The sequence below is a fragment of the Pan paniscus genome, chromosome 20 (assembly GCF_029289425.2).
Source record: "Pan paniscus chromosome 20, NHGRI_mPanPan1-v2.0_pri, whole genome shotgun sequence".
Lineage (NCBI taxonomy): Eukaryota > Metazoa > Chordata > Mammalia > Primates > Hominidae > Pan > Pan paniscus.
Genome location: NC_073269.2, coordinates 54,132,050 through 54,152,041, shown reverse-complemented (window position 1 = coordinate 54,152,041; position 19,992 = coordinate 54,132,050). Strand labels below are relative to the sequence as shown.

The 19,992-nt window shown below is 47.1% G+C and overlaps 2 protein-coding genes across 31 annotated transcripts in view; both read left to right on the top strand.

Moving 5' to 3' along the window:
* The window catches only part of PLA2G4C (phospholipase A2 group IVC), a 62,575-nt gene extending 60,268 nt beyond the window's left edge, over nucleotides 1-2,307 (top strand). For 19 of the 30 annotated variants that reach the window (XM_034944123.3, XM_034944127.3, XM_034944125.3 and 16 more), the window contains one exon: nucleotides 856-1,399. In XM_034944123.3, the coding sequence (XP_034800014.1) occupies nucleotides 856-901 (46 nt within the window). In that variant the 3' untranslated portion in view covers nucleotides 902-1,399. Of the gene's footprint in view, nucleotides 1-855 lie in introns of all 30 variants that reach the window. The other 11 variants (XM_034944121.3, XM_034944130.3, XM_034944122.3 and 8 more) reach the window with 1 other exon arrangement.
* A 1,743-nt stretch (nucleotides 2,308-4,050) lies between these two features.
* Nucleotides 4,051-17,715, top strand: CABP5 (calcium binding protein 5). The gene is made up of 6 exons (XM_055102860.2): nucleotides 4,051-5,390; nucleotides 8,178-8,208; nucleotides 9,032-9,175; nucleotides 10,442-10,551; nucleotides 15,356-15,786; nucleotides 17,646-17,715. The coding sequence occupies exons 1-6, from the start codon at nucleotides 5,328-5,330 to the stop codon at nucleotides 17,713-17,715; spliced, it is 849 nt and encodes a 282-aa protein (XP_054958835.1). The 5' UTR covers nucleotides 4,051-5,327.
* The last annotated feature ends 2,277 nt before the right edge of the window (nucleotides 17,716-19,992 follow it).

The following is a 19,992-nucleotide window of genomic DNA, read 5'->3' as shown; positions in this document are numbered from 1 at the left end:
GAAAGACCTTGATCTGTGTCTTACCTATGTCTATAACATTCTGTACTAATATAAAGGCATATCTGAGGCTCGGTAATTTATAAAGGAAAGAGGTTTATTTGGCTCATGGTTCTGTAGGCTGTGCAAGAAGCATGGCGCCTGTATCTACTTCTGGTGAAGGCTTCAGAGAGCATCCAATCCTGGTGGAAGGGGAAGGGGGGCTGGCGTGTTACATGGTGAGAGAGAGCAAGAGAGAGAGAAGGGAGGAAAGCACCAGTTTCCTTTTAACAACCAGATCTCAAGTGAACTAATAGAGCAAGAACTCACTCATTACCGCAGGGAAGGCACCAACCCATTCATGAAGGATCCACTCCCATGATCCAAACATCTCCCTCTGGGCCCCACCTCCAACACTGGGGATCACATTTCAACATGAGATTTGGAGGGGACGAATTTCCAAACTATATCAGTCTATTCGAGGAACAGAAGGAAAGCTGTTATTGCTGGATCAGGGTAGGGGAAGCACGGAATGAAATGTGATTGGAGAGATGGACAGAGATCAGATCTTGTGAATTCTGGCAGGTATCATGACATTCGATGTAGGCCAAAGAGTTACCTCCTAGCCCAGCTCCTGATACATGCTTAATAAGCGTAGTGTTGGATAAATAAACGTTTACGTGGTAAAAGTAGATCACAAGAGCTCCACAGGAGGAGGTGGTGGAGCTCCAGCTCTTCTCAATGAATGAAAGAATGGATGAATGTCTTTCTCCTAAGTCATGTTTGACCTGTAGAGGCTTCCAGGTCTTCTAATCTTATCCAATGTGCAACACTGCCTACAAAGCACAGTGGTAACTTCTAACTTTCCTTTCTCCCCAGGCTCTACTACCCGAAGGATAGTGCCCGAAGTTGCTGCTTGGCATAGATGAGCCTCAGCTTCCAGGGCACTGTGGGCCTGTTGGTCTACTAGGGCCCTGATGTCCACCTGGCCTTCCTGTTCTTCACTCCCTTCAGCCACACGCTTCATGGCCTTGAGTTCACCTTGGCTGTCCTAACAGGGCCAATCACCAGTGACCAGCTAGACTGTGATTTTGATAGCATCATTCAGAAGAAGGGGTCCAAGGAGCTGAAGGTGGTGAAATTTGTCCTGCAAGTCCCTCGGGAGATCCTGGAGCTGGAGCATGAGTGTCTGACAATCAGAAGCATCATGTCCAATGTCCAGATGGTCAGAATGAATGTGATAGTTCAGACCAATGCCTTCCACGGCTCCTTTATGACTGCACTTCTAGCCAGTAGCTCTGCACAAGTTAGCTCTGTAGAAGTAAGAACTTGGGCTTAAATCATGGGCTATCTCTCCACAGCCAAGTGGAGCTCTGAGAATACAACAAGTGCTCAATAAATGCTTGCTGATTGACTGATGGATTAGCTGTGTGTGTGTGTCTTGGTCTGCCACCACCCCTGCTGCGGCCCTTTTCACCCTCTGTGTACCCTTTACTTGTTCCTTTCTTCCCTTCCCCCTTTCCTTTCCATCTTCTTCCATCTATAGCTCAGCAATTAAGCATGGTGGTTCCACAGCTGGGTTTGGATCTTACTTCTGTTATCTGCTTACCATGAGAACATGGGCAAGAGCCTTCGCCTCCATGCCTCAGTTCCATCATCTGTAGAATAGACCATCACGGAGCCTGTATCCTAGAAAGGCTTAAATGAGTTAATGAGTCTCAAGACCTTAGAATAGTTAGTCTGGCACCGACGGAGTTCCAGAGCAATTATTATTCATACAGGCTTTCCAGAATTAAAGCAGGACTGTTATGGGATGAATTGTGTGTCCCACCCCCACCAAAAGATGTGGCCATTGTAACCCCCAGTGCCTGTGAATGTGACCTTGCATGGAAATAAGGTCTTTACCAATGTAATCAAGTGAAGATGAGGTCATTCGTGTGGACCCTAATCCACAATGACTAGTGTCCTTATGAAAAGGGGAGATTTCGCCGGGCGCAGTGGCTCACGCCTGTAATCCCAGCACTTTGGGAGGCCGAGGCAGGTGGATCACAAAGTCAAGAGATTGATACCATCCTGACCAACATGGTGAAACCTCATCTCTACTAAAAATACAAAAATTAGCTGGGCATGGTGGCACACACCTATAGTCCCAGCTACTGGGGAGGCTGAGGCAGGAGAACCGCTTGAACCCAGGAGGTGGAGGTTGCAGTGAGCCAAGATCATGCCACTGCACTCCAGCCTGGCTACAGAGTGAAGACTCTGTCTCAAAAAAAAAAAAAAAAGAAAAAAAAAAAGAAAGAAAGAAAGAAAAGGGATTTAGGGGAGGGAGAGCATTACGACAAATACCTAATGCATGCAGGGCTTAATACCTAGATGACGGGTTGATGGGTGCAGCAAACCAGCATGGCACATGTATACCTATGTAATAAACCTGCATGTTCAGCACATGTATCCCAGACTTGAAATAAAATTCTTTTAAAAAAGGAGGGGGGATTTAAAGACAGAGACAGGCATGTATACAGAGAGGAAACCATGTGAACATGGAAGCAGGGATTGGGGTGAGGCTCTACTGGCCAAGGGCTGCCAAACTATTGCCAGCAAACCACCAGTCATCCGAAAGAAGACCTTGATAGCAGAAGGATCCTGTTCAGAATTCTGTGTTGCATTCAGTCGTAGCTTTTTTTTATTTTTTTTTGGACAGAGTTTTGCTCTTGTTGCCCAGGCTGGAGTGCAATGGCATGATCTTGGGCTCACTGCAACCTCCGCCTCCTGGGTTTAAGCGATTCTGCTGCCTCAGCCTCCCGAGTAGCAGGGATTACAGGCATGTGCCACCATGCCCGGCTAATTTTTTTGTATTTTTAGTAGAGACGGGGTTTCTCCACGTTGGTTAGGCTGGTCTCGAACTCCTGACCTCAGGTGATCTGCCCACCTCAGCCTCCCAAATTGCTGGGATTACAGGTGTGAGCCATCGCGCCCGGCCTCGGCCATGTCTTCTTAGTCTCCTCCAATCTCGAACGGTTCCTCAATCTTTCCTTGATTTTCATGACCTTGACATTTTTGAAGCTTACAGGCCAGTTATTTTGTAAACCATCCCTCCATGTGGGTTCATCTGACGTCTGATTATGATGAGATTCAGGAATCTTACAGAAGCGATGCTGTTCTCGTGACATCCTGTCAGGTGGTGTGAAATTCCAACTTGTCACGTTACTGATGATGTCCACTTTCATTGACTAAGATGGTGTTTGCCACGTTTCTCCACTATAAAGTAACTCCTTTGAAATTGGTATTTTGTAGGGAGGTATTTTGAGCTCTGTAAATATCAAACTTCCCACTTAGCTTTTTATTTATCTGAGTATGGACTCCTGGTTTCTCCTGTGGTCCTGTATAATTTGTTATTATCATTATTTATTTTGACTCTCAAACTGCCCAGTATGGCCAATGGAGCTTCTTCAAGCAGACTCCTGTGTTCTTTCCACATGTTCTCACAACTCTTTGAGCAATTTCTTGCTTTAAGCATAGGACGTTTGTAGGCTCATCTTGTTCTTTTTTTGCTCTAGACATGGAATCAGCCAAATTTCCTAGGCACTCTGGTTCCATTTGATGGAGAATGGTATATAGAAGTCAAGATTTGGATGCTAGTGGTGCTCATTCGTATGGGCCATCACTGTTTCTATGTTCTCTTAGTGGAGAGAGCTAGAGAATATGTGTACAAATGTTCCTATACACACTGAAACTATGTGTTTATTTTTATCTCTCTATGTGTAATTGAGATCCATGAAGACATACCAATGCCTCCAGTTATAGTCCAACACCACAGGGCTCATTCGACTTTCCTCCTTTCTGTCTTAGTAACTCCCTTTTCCAACAGTAGGAGACCTGGCCCCCATTCCCCTTACTCACTGTGTGTAGCCAATTTCCCTTTTCCTTTGCCATTTCACCCCTGTGGGGATGTCTTTCCCAGCCTAGTCTGGCTTCAACACCATACACCATGCTATTCCCATGAGTGGACATTTCTCTCTCTGCTTGGGTTATGACAACCCATGCCAGATCCCCTCTATGTGGCCTCCTTCCTAATTGCCTTACAGTGCAAACCCCCACCCCAGACAATGCCTGCATATAAATGCCCCCGCCCCACTCAGCTCATGTTCCAACATTGCACACCAAGCTGCCCATCTGTGGATTTATCCCCACCATCTCCAGCCCCAACACCCTGGGTCATGCTGCCCCTCTATGTGGACTTCTCCTCACCCCACTACCCCACTGGAATGCTGGCTCTCCACGCCAGATGGCCCCCAGCCCCCTCCTCCCCTAACCCTACCTAGTGTGGAGTCGCAAAACCCCTTTGGGCTTTGACACCACCATAACTTCACACCCTCCCTGACACCCCCACCTTGCTTTTTCCCTCTAAATCATTCAGGAAAGACAGAAGGAAAGAGATGAACAGAGGAAGAGCAAATGCCATGCTCTTAGTCACCGTGTACGCCCACTTCCTGAAGTCCATGCTTGCATCCTGCTCACTCTCACACATTCCCGACTCACCCAGGAAAACTCCCTGAGGCCAGGGGTGCTGTGCTCTCCATCTCACTGCCCAGAGGCCAGTGTTGGAGTGACCCTTCACATGCTTGTTGGGACATTGAATAAATGATGCCATCTGCTCTAATCCTCCATTTTCTTTTCTTTTTTTTCTTTTTTTTCTTTTTTCTTTTTTTTTCGAGACAGGGTCTCACTATGTCAGCCAGGCTGGAGTACAATGGTGCAATCGTAGTTCACTGCAGCCTGGAGTGCAATGGTGCAATCATAGCTCACTACAGCCTCGAACTCCTGGGCTCAAGTGATCCTCCCATCTCTGCCTTTGGAGCAGCTGGGACTACAGGTGTGCACCACCAGGCACGGCTAATTTTTTTATTTTTTGTAAAGACAGCCTCTCTGTATGTTGCTCAGGCTGGTCTCAAACTCCTGGGCTCCAGCAATCCTCCCACCTCAGCCTCCCAAAGCGCTGGGACTACAGACGTGAGCACCACATCCAGCCTCTAATCCCCATTTATAAAATGCACTTTCCAATTCCACTCTGGGGATAAAGGCGTCACAGAACCTGACTCTGCATTTCCCCACCCATATCATTCAAGCCAGATGGGGAGGCAGGGACAGCTCTGATCCCTCCCCAACCCGGGTAGAGATTTCCAGCCCAGCTGTCACAGCTCTAAGACACAGGGACCGAAGGAGAAACCAAGAGAGGCAGGAAGAGGTGGCAAAGGAGTGCTAGAGAAGATAAGGAGGCTGAGCTCCGACAGGGAGCAGGGAGGAGGGGCCATCTTGAGACTGGTGCCCTGCGAGCTCCACCCCACCCCTCCATGCAGTTCCCCATGGGCCCTGCCTGCATCTTCTTGAGGAAAGGCATTGCTGAGAAACAGCGGGTGAGGTGGGGAGTGAGGGGGAAGGGCGGTGGGCAGGGCAAAGGGAGCAGGGGTGTGGGACAAAGAAGGGGACATGATGGTGCCACAGAACCAGGGGAATAGGTGGATAGAGCAGGAGCTGAGAAAGTACAAGAAATTCCAAGGACCCTGGTGGGGTCATGTAAGCCAGTGAGATAAACGGGTGGGGGTAAAATCAAAAGTCAGGAGCAAAGAGAAGGAGAGAAAAGGAAGAAAAATGAAAAGGGAAAGTGGGATGATGTCATTGTTGAGATTACCATCATTCTTTTCCATGGATGCTCATTGTGATAATGGTGGTGATGGTGATGGTGAGATGGTGGTGATGGTGAGATGGTGGTGATGGTGGTGGTGATGGTGGTGATAATGACGAGGTGGTGGTGATGATGATGGTGATGATTATAGTGGTGATGGTGATGGTGGTGGTGGTGTTAATGATGGTGATGATGGTGATGATGGTGTTGATGATGGTGATGATGGTGTTGATGATGGTGATGATGATGGTGGTGGTGGTTATGATGGTGGTGATGATGGTGATGATGATGGTGGTGATGGTGATGGTGGTGGTGATGATGGTGGTGGTGGTGGTGATGGTGGTGGTGGTGGTGGTGGTGGTGATGGTGGTGGTGGTGGTGGTGGTGATGACGGTGGTGGTGGTGATAGTGGTGATGGTGGTGGTGGTGATGGTGGTGGTGATGGTGGTGATGGTGGTGATGGTGGTGGTGGTGGTGATGGTGATGATGATGATGGTGTTGATGGTGATGATGATGGTGGTGGTGGTGTTAATGATGGTGTTGATGATGGTGATGATGGTGGTGGTGGTGGTTATGATGGTGGTGATGATAATGATGACGTTAATAACAATAGCTGCCATTTATTAAGTCATTGCTCTGTGCCCAGCCCTGTGCAAAGGGATTTGCACACCTGATGTTATTTACACCTCAGAACAACTCATGAGGTCAGTGACTTTCATTCCCATTTTACAGGTGAGGAAAGTGAAGCTCTGAGTCATGAAGTCATTTGTCTTAAGCTTACACAGTTAGTAAGTGGCAGGGTCGGCCAAGTATAGTGGCTCATGCCTGAATCCCAGCACCTTGGGAGGCAGAGGCGGGAGGATCACTTAAGTCCAGGAGTTTGAGACCAGCCTGGGAAACACAAGACCCCATCTCTACTAAAAATACAAAAAAATAGCTCAGCATGGTGGCATGCATCTGCAGTCCCAGCTACTCAGGTGGCTGAGGCAGGAGGATCGCTTGAGCCCAGGAAGTGGAGGCTGCAGTGAGCCCTGATTATGCCACTGCACTCCAGCCTGGGCAACAAAGTGAGACTTTGTCTCGTTAAAAAAAAGTAAGTGGCGGGGTCGGGTTTGCTTGATTCCTGTGGGCATGCTTTTTAAATTTTTTTTATTTTTCCATATATACCAACTTGTCCAGATATGTGGGCATACTTTTCATTGTTAGGCTTTAAGATCACCAAAAAAAGAGAATAAAAAAGGCCAAGCAGTGGCTCACGCCTGTGATCCCAGCCCTTTGGGAGGCCAAAGCAGGTGGATCACGAGGTCAGGAGGTCAAGACCAGCCTGGCCAAGACGGTGAAACCCTGTCTCTATTAGAAATACAAAAATTAGCCGGGTGCAGTGGCAGGCGCCTGTAATCCCAGCTACTCGGGAGGCTGAGGCAGGAGAATCGCTTGAACCCGGGAGGCGGAGGTTGCAGTGAGCCGAGTTCGTGCCACTGCACTCCAGCTTGGGTGACAGAGCGAGACTGTGTCTCAAAAAAAAAAAAAAAAAAGAGAGAGAATGAAAAAAAGGGTGATAAGGGACTGCAAGGAGGGGATCAGATGAAAGAGAAGCTGAGGGAAAGGCTCCAGGGATAAAGGGAGATGGGAGGCTAAAGAGACCAGAGGTCAGTAGAATTTCCTTGTTAACATGCCATGTATATGTAAGCCCAGCCCTTCAGGTATGTGCAGGAGTAGGTGGGGCAGCAATAACTGGACATTCTCAGAGTGTTTAGGAACTGGTCATGCTGGCAGTGACCCTCCTGCCTGAAAGCCATTGAATGCTGTTTCCATGCACAGAGATTCTAACCTTTGGCAGGAAGATTGGAGGCAGGTGAGAAAGGAGTGAATGGGGGCTCGTGTGAAGAATTCTGACTTGGGAGTCAGGAGCCCTGAATTCAAATCCCAATACTGTGTCTGACTTGCCCCATGACCTCCAGGGAGCAGGTGAATGCCTTCCTCCCTTGGGAGGGGATCTGCCGCTTGTGAGCTGTGTGACCTTGTGCAGGTTCCTTAACCTCTCTGTTCCTCAGCTTTCTCATGGGTAAGATGGAAACGAGATGTAGATCTGCATCACAGAGCAGTACTGAGGTTTAAATGAAATGATTGTGGAAACTGCCTGGCACAGAGTCAGCACTCTGAATGAGTTAGCTGTGGTTGTGAAGTCTCGCTTTTTTCATCTGGAGATGGAGGAGACTGGACTCCCCAGTGTTTAAGACCCCCTTTGACACAATGTGATGGATGTTTGTCTAAGAAAGGAAGAAAAAGGGAGATTGGGATTCATGGGTGGGAGAGAGACGTCGAGAGGGGGGTGGGGAGCCAAGAACTGTGGAACAGGAGTCAGGAGATGGGAAAAGGAATGGGAGGGATGGAGGAGGAGAGAGAGAATGGAAAGAGAACCATGAGAGAGTGGGGAGGAGCTTGGGAGAACAAGGAGATCCTTTGGAGAATGGGTGACCCTCTCTCCAAATTCCCTCTCACCTGCATTCCTTTCCAGGAAAGACCACTGGGACAAGATGAGATTGAAGGTAACACCGTCTTCCCCAGTTGCTTCCACGTTGCCATCCACCCACCTGACCTGCCCTCAGTCCCTTTGTGCATTTCTGTATAAATTCCATTACATGGAATTTTTACAATCCCTCTCTCTTCCCACTCAACTGTAATTTTGTAGAACTCTTTCTCGTGGCAGTTGAAGGACCTCCCAAAGTATTTCGAAGGCATATCCATCCTCAAGTGTCTCCAAGACTCAGGAGTGAAAACAAATGAGTTTCTCTCTTGGTGACTTTGAGGTTCCCCATAACTTCATCCAGGAATCTGGAGGACGCCAGTGCTCTCATTTAGTGGTCTCAGGAATGATGCCTCTTTTGCTAACACATTTCATACATCACTCCTTTTTGAATTTTTTTTTCTTTTTTGAGACAGAGTTTTGCTCTTGTTGCCAGGCTGGAGTGCAATGGCACGATCTCCTCTCACTGCTACCTCCGCCTCCCAGGTTCAAGAGATTCTTCTGCCTCGGCTGAGGCAGCCTCCCTAGTAGCTGGGATCAAAGGCATGAGCCACCATGCCCAGCTAATTTTTTGTATTTAGTAGAGATGGGGTTCTGCCATGTTGGTCAGGCTGGCCTCAAACTCCTCACCTCAGGTGATCCACCCACGTCGACCTCCCAAAGTGCTGGGATTACAGGCATGAGCCACCACATCCAGCCTTGGTTTTTTTGTTTTGTTTTGTTTTGTTTCTAATGTACGCTCCTTTAAGGAGTCTCTAGTTGGAGCCTCATTGATAGCTTCAAGAGATGCCACTCTTCCCCACTGACTGCTTCAAGTTCCCCCAAAGTTCTCTCTTAACTTTCAGAGCTGCGGGAAGCATTTCTTGAGTTCGATAAGGACCGAGATGGGTTCATCTCTTGTAAGGATCTGGGGAATCTCATGAGGACGATGGGTTACATGCCCACGGAGATGGAACTGATTGAGCTCGGCCAGCAAATCCGCATGAACCGTGAGTCCAGGGAATGGGAGGGATGGCTGGGGTTAGGGAAGGGATCAGGGCAGAATTGGGAAGGATGTAGAGGTTAAGAGTAGAGTTGGGGGTGGAGAGGAGGATGAGAGGGACTAGAAGTCTGGAAGAAAACAGGTCAGATTCGACTCAGGAAGGCAGCATTTGAAGTGGTTAAAAGCTTTTAGAGATAGGTCTGGGTTCAAATCTCAGTTCTATTATTTACTAATTACAGTCATTTTGAAAAGTGAAGTTATCCGCTACTCTTGAGTTTCCGTTTCCTCATCTATAGAGGAAGATGCCTCTCTCCTTACCTCATGGGACTGTGGAAAGGAAGAGATAAAGATGCTGATGCAGTTAAAGTCTTAGCCTCCAGTAAATTCTTATTAAATGTAGTTATTACTATCACCACTAAGATTCATCAGTGGAGCACGAGATTGGAGCTGTATTGGATGTTGGAAACAAACTTGGAGCTGGAGCTAATGTTGGTGAATACAGCTGCAAAAAGGATGGATGGATTTTTGGATGGAGATCATAACTGATTTTGAGATTTTAGCTAGAATAAAATTCCTATTGAGGCTGGGCGCAGTGTCTCACACCTGTAACCTGTAATTCCAGCACTCTGGGAGGCTGAGGTGGGCAGATCACCTGAGGTTAGGGGTTTGTGAACAGCATGGGCAATATGGTGACACCCCGTCTCTACTAAAAATACAAAAAATTAGCCAGGCGTGATGGCGTGCACCTGTAATCCCAGCTACTCGGGAGGCTAAGGTACGAGAATCGCTTGAACCCGGGAGGCAGAGGTTGCAGTGAGCCGAGATCGCACCATTGCACTCCAGCCTTGGCAAGAGAGTGGGACTCTGTCTCAAAAAAAAAAAAAAATAGCTATTGGGTTTGCTTCTGGGCATGTAACGAACTAAACAAGGTTGAACTCAAGGTAATGATAGTATTCATATCTGAAAAGAATCTGTATGCTCATTTAATTTACGCTCCCCTTTCTACGGGTCTACAGAGGAGGAGAAACATCTTAACCAACTGTCTGAAAGTCACACAGGCAGTTACTTCCACCATACCACACCCTATCCACTCCTGTTCAGGCTAGAGGGACATGAGTTTGGAGCTTGGAGTTAGCTGCTGGAGGGAGGAAGTCAAAGACGGCTCTTATAGGGCAGGGAGAAGGGAGCTGATCTAACTGACTCGAAGCACAAAGTGAGGTAACGGAAGGCCGGGGCTTGTGGGGTCTCGCTAATCCTGTGCCATCTTCCTCAGTGGGTGGCCGTGTAGACTTTGATGACTTTGTGGAGCTGATGACCCCCAAATTGCTTGCAGAAACAGCTGGGATGATCGGTGTCCAGGAGATGCGGGATGCCTTCAAGGAGGTGAGTTAACAGTGTCATGGTGCTGGTGATGGTAGAGGCAGACCCTCTGGGGTCTGCCTGTAATTAGCCAATGCCATGGACAGCACCCACCAACCAGGCCCCCATCTTTTTTTTTCCAGCCATGGTGGGATCGATAAATAGGGAAGAAAAATAATGTATTCCAAACACCTGCAATGGATCAATGCCTCTGTATACTTTATCTGATTTAATCCTCAAAAAAACAAACAAACAAAAACAAAAACACACACACAAACACATTAGGAGTAAGCAAGCAGTCATGTATCCCAATTAAACAGATGAGAAAAGTGAGGCTCATGAAGATTATAAATCGTATCCAAGATCCTGCCATCTCTAGAATAAATGTTAGGACTTTTTTTTTTGAGACGGGGTTTCACTGTTGTCCCCAGGCTGGAGTGCAATGGTGCAATCTTGGCTCACTACAACCTCTGCCTCCCGGGTTCAAGCCATTCTCCTGTCTCAGCCTCCCAAGTAACTGGGATTACAGGTGCGCGATACCACACCCAGCTAATTTTTGTATTTTTCGTAGAGACGGGGTTTCACCATGTTGACCAGGCTGGTCTCGAACTTCTGACCTCAAGTGATCCACCTGCCTAGGTCTCCCAAAGTGCTGGGATTACAGGCATGAGCCACCATGCCTGGCCAGGGCCTCTATTCTTAGTGCCTGTAACAGGAAGAATCCAAGAATTTGAGATCCCAGAAGGGAATGCAAAGTGGTCATCTGGTACAAGCCACTTGCTGCAGACATACTAAAAAATATCAGACCCAGTGAGAATAACAGACTTGCTTATATCCCCTGATAAAATACCTTCTCGTTCTGAGAGCTTTCAGCAACACAAGGTGAAAATAGAGTAGTAGAGTGTTTGGGAGCAAAGGATTTGGAACCAGGCAAACATGGGTTCAAATCCTAGGAGGCCTCCACCTATTGGCTGTGCAAGTGCCTCTCCCAGCTTCTTATAAAGATCTACAGCTGGCCGGGCTCAGTGGCTCACACCTGTAATCCCAGCACTTTGGGAGGCCGATGCAGGTGGATCACAAGGTCAGGACTTTAAGACCAGCCTGGCCAAGATGCTGAAATCCCGTCTCTACTAAAAATGCAAAAAAATTTAGCCAGACATGGTGGTGGGTGCCTGTAATCCCAGCTACTTGGGAGACTGAGGCAGGTAATTGCTTGAACCTGGGAGGCAGAGGTTGCAGTGAGTTGAGATCGCACCATTGCACTCCAGCCTGGGTTATAAGAGTGAAACTCCATCTCAAAACAAAAAGAAAAAGTTGTCTGGATTGAGAAGTGCTGTAAGTGTAACGTGAACACTGGATTAAGACTTAGTGTGCTAATATAATTAGCATAACGTACTTGTATACTTAAGTAAACTTCTAGGCTAAGTATCCTAATTAAGCATGCTAAGCACCTACTAAGAACTTAGAACTTACTGCCTTATGAAATCCAGTGTGCATAAAAAGAATGCTACTTACATAGCTAAATTAATAATTTTTAAGTGGATTACATGATGAAAGGATAACACTTTAGATATATTGGGTTAAATAAAAGAGAATATTAAAAATTAGTTTCATTTGTTCCTTTTAACATTTTTTTAAACGTCACTACTAGAAAATTTTAAGGCCAGGTGCAGCGGCTCATGCCTGTAATCCCAGCACTTTGGGAGGCTGAGGCAGGTGGATCACCTGAGGTCGGGAGTTTGAGACCAACCTGACCAACATGGAGAAACCCCGTCTCTACTGAAAATACAAAATTAGCTAGGCGTGGTGGTACATGCCTGTAATCCCAAGTACTCAGGAGGCTGAGGCAGAAGAATCACTTGAACCCGAGAGGCAGAGGTTGCAGTGAGCCAAGATTGCACCACTGCACTCCAGCCTGGGTAACAAGAGCGAAACTCCACCTCAAAAAAAAAAAAAAAGCTGAATAGTATTCCATTGTGTACTTATGCCATGTTTTCTTTATCCACTCTTCTGTTTTGATGGACACAGGTTGCTTCCATACCTTGGCTATTGTGAATAGTGCTGCCATGAGCAGGGGACTGCAAACATCCCTTTGATATACTGATTTCAATTACTTTAGATACATACCCAGAAGTGGTATTGCTGGGTCATATGGCAGCTCTAGGTTTAATTTTCTAAGGAACCTCCATACCATTTTCCATAATAGCTGTGCTAATTTCCATACCCAGCGAAAGTGTACCAGGGTTCCCTTTTATCCACATCCTCACCAACACTTGTTATTATTCATCTTTTTAACAGTAGCCATCCTAACAGATGTGAGGTGATATTTCATTGTGGTTTTAATTTAAATTTCCCAAATGATTAGTGATGCTGAGCATTTTTTTCATGAACTTGTTTGCCATTTGTCTGTCTTCTTTAGAGAGATAGCTGTTCACGTCTTTTGCCCATTTGTCTTCTTTAGAGAGATGGCTGTTCACGTCTTTTGCCCATAGTTATTAGATTGATGCAAAAGTAATTGTGATTTTGCCATTAAAAGCAATATTTGTCGTTATGCAGTATTATTAATTATAGGCACAATGCCACACAGCAGATCTCTAGAACCTATCTTGCGTAACTGAAACTTTACACCCATGGTACAATATCTCCCCATTTCCCTGTCCTCCTAACCCCCAGCAACTATCCTTCTACTCTCTGCTTCTATGAGTGTGGTTATTTTAAGTACTTCATATGTAAGTGGAATCATGCAGTATTTCTCCTTCTGTGTGGTATATATTTAAATGCAATATTCAGCCTTACAAAAGAAGGAAATCCTGCCCCACACAACAACACAAATGAACCTGGAGGACAGTATGCTGGGTGAAATAAGCCAGGCACAGAAGACAAGTATTTCTAAGTATCTTGCTCGCTGCTCCGTGCTCAGTCCCAAGAACGGTGCCTTCCACATGGGCACTATTGACACTTTTTTTTTTTAGCAATATGGATACATATATGTTGAATTAATGAACTGCCTCCAAAGCTCTGCCCTGCACACCCTTAACTAGTCTACCAGAAAGTCTAGTACGTTCAATTTCCAAAACATCGGGGAGTGAACTCTCCTTCTTGAGCTCTGCTGGTGCTAACTGGCTCAAACCACAACCATCTCCTACCAGGATGATCATGGCGGCCCTCTAATTGGTTTCCTGGCTCCCATCGTGGTCCTACTGTGGTCTGTTCTCTACACAACAGGGTTTCATGCTCACATTCTTTTAAAATGTATATCAGATCTGGTCACTCCCCTGCTTAAAATTCTCCAGTGGCTTCTTGTCTTACTCAGAACCAAATCCTGACAACGTCCCATGACACACAAGCCCCTACGTACTTGGGCCCTGCCTTCTGCAACACTGAGACCTTGTCTACTTCATGCTCATTTCTCCCCAGCTCACGCCTCCCTAAACACTCCCCGCTTCTGCCTCTTCCTCAAGTACACCTTCCTGCCTTACGGCACTTGTTAACTTGCAGCTTCCTCAGCCTATAGCTGTGTCATCCAAAATAAATACAATGTAAGCAGCATGGGTCATTTAAAATTTTCTTTCTCTTTTTTTGAGACAGAGTTTTGCTCTTGTTGCCCAGGCTGGAGTAGAATGGCACAATCTTGGCTCACCACGACCTCCACCTCCCAGGTTCAAGCGATTCTCCTGCCTCAGCCTCCCAAGTAGCCGGGACTACAGGCATGCGCCACCACGCCTGGCTAATTTTGTATTTTTAGTAAAGACGGAGTTTCTCCATGTTGGTCAGGCTGGTCTCGAATTCCTGACCTCAGGTGATCCACCCGCCTTGGCCTCCCAAAGTGCTGGGATTACAGGCATGAGCCACTGAGTCCGGCATATTCAGCTTTTAAAAAGAAGGAAACTCTATCATTTACAACAACATGAATAAACATGAAGCACATTATGCTAAGCTATATAAGCCAGGCACAAAAGGACAAATACCACATGATGTTACATGCAGAATCTTAAAAAATTGAACTCATGCAAATAAAAAGAAAGCTGGTTAGCAGAGGCTGGGGAGCCACAGAGAAGGAATGGACAGTTGCTTGTCAAAGGGTACAAAGTTTTGGTTAGACAGGAGGAATAACTTTTGAGATCTATTGCACAGCAGGATAACTATAGTAAATAATAATGTATGTTTCAAAAATCACTTAAAAAGTAAGTTTTAAATGTATCGCTGGGCACCTTGGCTCAGGACTGTAAGCCTAGCACTTTGGAAGGACAAGGTGGAAGGGTTGCTTAAGGCCAAGATTTTAAGACCAACCTGGCCAAAATAGTGAGACCCCGTCTCATTAAAAAAAAGTTTCGGCCAGGCACAGTGGCTCAAGCCTGTAATCCCAGCACTTTAGGAGACTGAGGCAGGTGGATCAACTGAGTTCAGGAGTTCAAGATCAGCCTGGTCAACATGGTGAAACCCTGTCTCTACTAAAAATACAAAAATTAGAGGGGTTTGGTGGCATGCGCCTGTAATCCCAGCTACTCGGAAGGCTGAGGGACGAGAATCGCTTGAACCCAGGAGGTGAAGGCTGCAGTGAGCCGAGATTGCACCACTGCACTTCAGCCTGGGTGACAGGGTGAGACTGTCTCAAAAAAAAAAAAAAAAAAAGAAAGAAAGAAAAAGAAAGAAAAGAAAAGAAAAAAAACCACAACAAAACTGTCTTTTGGAGCTGACGTTCTAGTGGCTCACATTCCCAAAGCTCTTATCTCAGTGCTTGACCCACAGTAAGCGATAGGTAAACTCCATCGTCTCGTGGCTATCATCATTGTCATTGCTGATATAATCTATTTCTGCTTCTATTCAGTTTGACACGAATGGAGATGGGGAGATCACCCTGGCGGAGCTACAGCAGGCCATGCAGAGACTCCTGGGGGAGCGGCTCACCCCCTGGGAGATCTCTGAGGTTGTCCGGGAGGCTGATGTTAATGGAGACGGCACCGTTGACTTTGAAGGTGACATTGACGGGGTGTGGTGGGGAGCGGGGGCAGCCACCGCAGGAATCCACTTCCAACTCACTGTCAGATTTTCCAAGTTGGCCACTCCTTCTCACTCCTCTCCAAGTTTGAGAATGGAAGCGGGTGGCAGGTTTTGGAAGCATTTGTTCTGTCCCTTTCTTCCCAGGCTATTCATTTCAAAGAGCTTGGTGTCCCTCACTTCCGGTGGCTCCGAGGAACACCTCAGCCAAGGCCCTTTCCTTCCCATGCTCAGGACGCCCTTCCGCCTTGCCCATTCCTTGTTAGTTTGCAGGGCACCTTTTATCCTAGGAAGAACTTGTCCCATCAGAAAGAGACTGGACTGGCTAGCAGCTGGAGCTCTGGGGTCAGGTTCAGGGGCTTCAAATTCAGGATCACCGCTGACTCAGCATGTGGCTTATGCTACTCCCTTTTTCTCTTTAAGGGTCAGTTTTCCCATCTGTAAAATGAGGTGGATGATGACACCTTTTGGAGAAAACTAAAAGAAATCATGCACAAAGCACCACTGTATTTTTAAATTTTCCTTCCCTGTCTTTGCTCAAGTTGTCCTTCCGTCTGGAATACCCTTTCCCCTCTCCCCTGGCTAACTCCTAGTTATGTTCCTGGAAGGTGCCTCCCACCTCTCTTACTGGGCTCCGTGTCCCTCTTCTGGCTCCCCAGTAATACCTCACGCTTGCTTCTGCAGTAATACGGATTCGTGGCATCTCTAGAGTTTATTGCCTATTTCCTTCTGAGACCATGGACCAATTCCTTCATCATCACTATATCCCCAAATCCTAGCACTGAGCCCAGCATGAGTATATTGGATCACTGAATAAGTGAAAAGGATTGGGGTTCTACATGGATGAGACGTGGGGTTCTTTTTTATGTGAGGCATAGGAAGGCATGTCGGCCGGACATGGTGGCTCACGCCTGTAATCCCAGCACTTTGGGAGGCCGAGGCGAGTGGATCACCTGAGGTTAGTAGTTTGAGACCAGCCTGGCCAACATGGCGAAATCCTGTCTCTATTACACATACAAAAAAATTAGCCAGACGTGGTGGCAGGTGCCTGTAATCCCAGCTACTTGGGAGGCTGAGACAGGAGAATTGCTAGAACGCTGGGGGCGGAGGTTGCAGTGAGCTGAGATCGCGCCATTGCACTCCAGAGCAACACTCCGTCCAAAAAAAAAAAAAAAGCACGTCAAGTTCTAATTGTGACATTCTTTGGTTCAAAGATCTCAGCACCTATCTGCTGCTTATGGACAAAAATCCAAAATTCTGGCTGGGCTCAGTGGCTCATGCCTGTAATTTCAGCACTTTGGGAAGCCAAGGTTGGCGGATCACCTGAGGTCAGGAGTTCGAGACCAGCCGGGCCAACGTGGTGAAACCCCATCTCTACTAAAAATATACAAATTAGCTAGGAGTGACAGTGCACACCTGTAGTCCCAGGCTACACGGGGGCTGAGGCAGGAGAATTGCTTGAACCCAGGAGGTGGAGGCTGCAGTGAGCCGAGGTCACACCACTGCATTCCAGCCCGGGCAACAGTGAGACTCCATCTCAAAAAAAAAAAAAGAAGAAGAAAAGGCCAGGCGCGTGGCTCACACCTGTAATCCTAGCACTTTGTGAAGCTAAGGCAGGCAGATTGCCTGAGCTCAGGAGTTCAAGACCAGACTGGGCAACACCGTGAAACCCATCTTTACTGAAATACAAAAAGTTAGCCAGGGGTGGTGGCATGTGCCTGTAGTCCCAGCTACTTGGGAGGCTGAGGCAGGAGAACTGCTTGAACTTGGGAGGTGGAGGTTGCAGTGAGATCGCCCCACTGCCCTCCAGCCTGGGTGACAGAGCGAGACTCCGTCTCCAGAAAAAAAAAAGTCCAAAATTATTTGTCTGATATCCAAGCCTATCCATCATCTGGCCTCGCCCACCCCCCCAGCCTGTATCTTCTGTAGCTATTCTCTGAACTTTTAAGTTCTGGCACAAACTTGGTGCCTGCTTTATGTTCTCCAACCTCCGTTCCTAGGCATCAGATGCTCCGTCCACTTACCACATCTTTCAGTCTCATCCATCCCTCAGGAACTCACATCAAGGCAACCTTTGCCAGGAAGCTTCTCTCCATCCTTCCCTCATGTCTTCCTCACAGCTGTGAAGTCTTACGGAAGTTTTTCTGTTCCTCTCCATGGAAGTTATCACAGCAGACCTTGCTGTGTTGAGTTGTATTAGCTTCCAAGGCCTCCATCCTAGATAGAGAGGAGGGAGGGCCATTCTCTAAACCATATATGCTCTATGTCCCAGTATGGAAACATAGTAGAGGCTGGTTGGACACCTGCTAGATCTAGCCAGGATTAGGTGTGCAGTGGACATCAAGTGACATCTGGAGAAGGTGGGGTGGGGGTGGGAGATGATCCTCAGGCCAACCAAAGGCAAGGGAAGGTCAGGATGACCTCAGGACCCGGGTGGGCAGCAAGATCGTCTTGAGCCACAGCAAAGTCAGGTGCAACCTGCGTTCCTTCCAGGGTTCACCATTCACTATCCACGTGACCTCAGGCATGTTGGTGACCCTCGCTGGCCTAAGTTTCCTTATCTGTAAAATGACACATCCCTCCAGGATGGTTGAGATGATGAAATCTGATAGTGACAATCACAGGTTTTTTGGGTTTTGTTTTTTAGATGGAGTCTCACTCCGTCACCCAGGCTGGACTACAGTGGTGCAACCTTGGCTCACTGCAACCTCGGCTCACTGCAACCTCCATCTCCTGGGTTCAAGCAATTCTCCTGCCTCAGCCTCTGGAGTAGCTGGGATTACAGGCGCCCGCCACCACGCCTAGCTAATTTTTGTATTTTTAGTAGAGACGGGGTTTCACCATGTTAGCCAGGCCAGTCTCAAACTCTTGACCTCAAGTGATCCACCCTCCCTGACGTCCCAAAGTGCTGGGATTACAGTTATGAGCCACCGCGCCCGGCCAACAATAGCTGTTTATGGGATACTTAATCTGTTTTATGAGCATTATGCCATTAATGGTCTTAAAAACCATATAAGGAAATAGCAATACTAGGATTCCCATTTTTTAAATTTAATGTTTTATTTACATGCAAGATTATTTTCATAACAGAAATGAAGAAACTGCAACATACTGAAATTAGTCTTTCAGAAGTAGGAGCATAATAATAACCACAGTAATTTACATGGGGTGACTGTGATGGCAGGCACAGTTCTGAGCAAATTTTATTTACCTATTATATTTTTTATTTTTTTGTAGAGTTGGGGGGTCTCGCTATGTTGCCCAGGCTGGTCTCGAACTCCTGGGCTCAAGCGATCTGCCCACCTCGGCCTCCCAAAGTTCTGGGATTACAGGCGTGAGCCACCGAGCCCAGCCTGTAAGCCAATTTTATCTCAACCTCATGAGGTAGATCTATTAAACATGCCAACTTGACAGATGAGAAACTGAGGCACAGGGTTAAGTAACTTGCCACAGAGATCTGATTCCCATTTCATAGATGGAGAAATGGAAGCATAGAGGGATTAAGTAATTTCCCAGGGATCACCAGCAGTGCCTGCCACATAGGAAGGTCTCAAAAAATAATGTTGGGGGCTTTTACAACGAGATGCCTTACTGGGGATTTTTTTTTTTCTTTGCAGAGTTTGTGAAGATGATGTCTCGCTGAGGAGGTCCTGGAAGCCCCAGACCCTCTCCACCTGGTCAACATGGAGCAAGCGCTTGTGGAGAACCAAAGCCCCAAAGCCCCAGATCCCCTTAAAGCAGAGAGGGAGGGCAGGCAGGAGGGAGGGCATTGGCATGCAGCGCTGTGCATGGGGTGAGACCCAGAGCGGTATCTTTGCCAAGATGGGGGCGTCTGCAGAACTAGATTAAGAAGGAAGAGTCTGTGGATGGAAATAGGAAGGGTGGGAGGGTCCAGTTGCCACCCCCCAAAATTCCAATGATTCTTGACATCTTTTCACTTCACGTAGTCCTAAGTCCCTGTGACCTGCCAGAGTCTCTTCCCCAGCTTCCCCTTGGGTGAAAATAGTCTCTTCTCCTGTTGGGTATCAAAAGGTTCAGAACATAGTCTCTACTCTTCCCCTGCCTGCATCAACTGTTGCAAATCCCCTGTTTCTCTCTCCCGGTAAGGGGACAAATTATACTTTATTCAGGTGATGGTTACACGAACAGCCCAGACTTCACCACTATGCAATATATCCATGTAACAAAACCGCACTTGTACTCCCTAAATCTATAGAAATACAAAATGAAATAAAAAGGATGCAAATCAATCACAGAGCTGGAAACAGAGTTGTTGTTGAGGCTGGGCTTGGAAATGACTCATGCAAGTGGCATTCAAAGTCAACTCCTTCCTTTTCCTGATTTCCTGGAAGCACTGTCTGGTTTCTCTCTCTCTCTCTCTCTCTCTCTCTCTGTCTCTCTCTCCCCTCCCACATCCCTTCCTTTGTGTAAGATACTCAGGGGACTGAATTAAACCACAAATCTGGA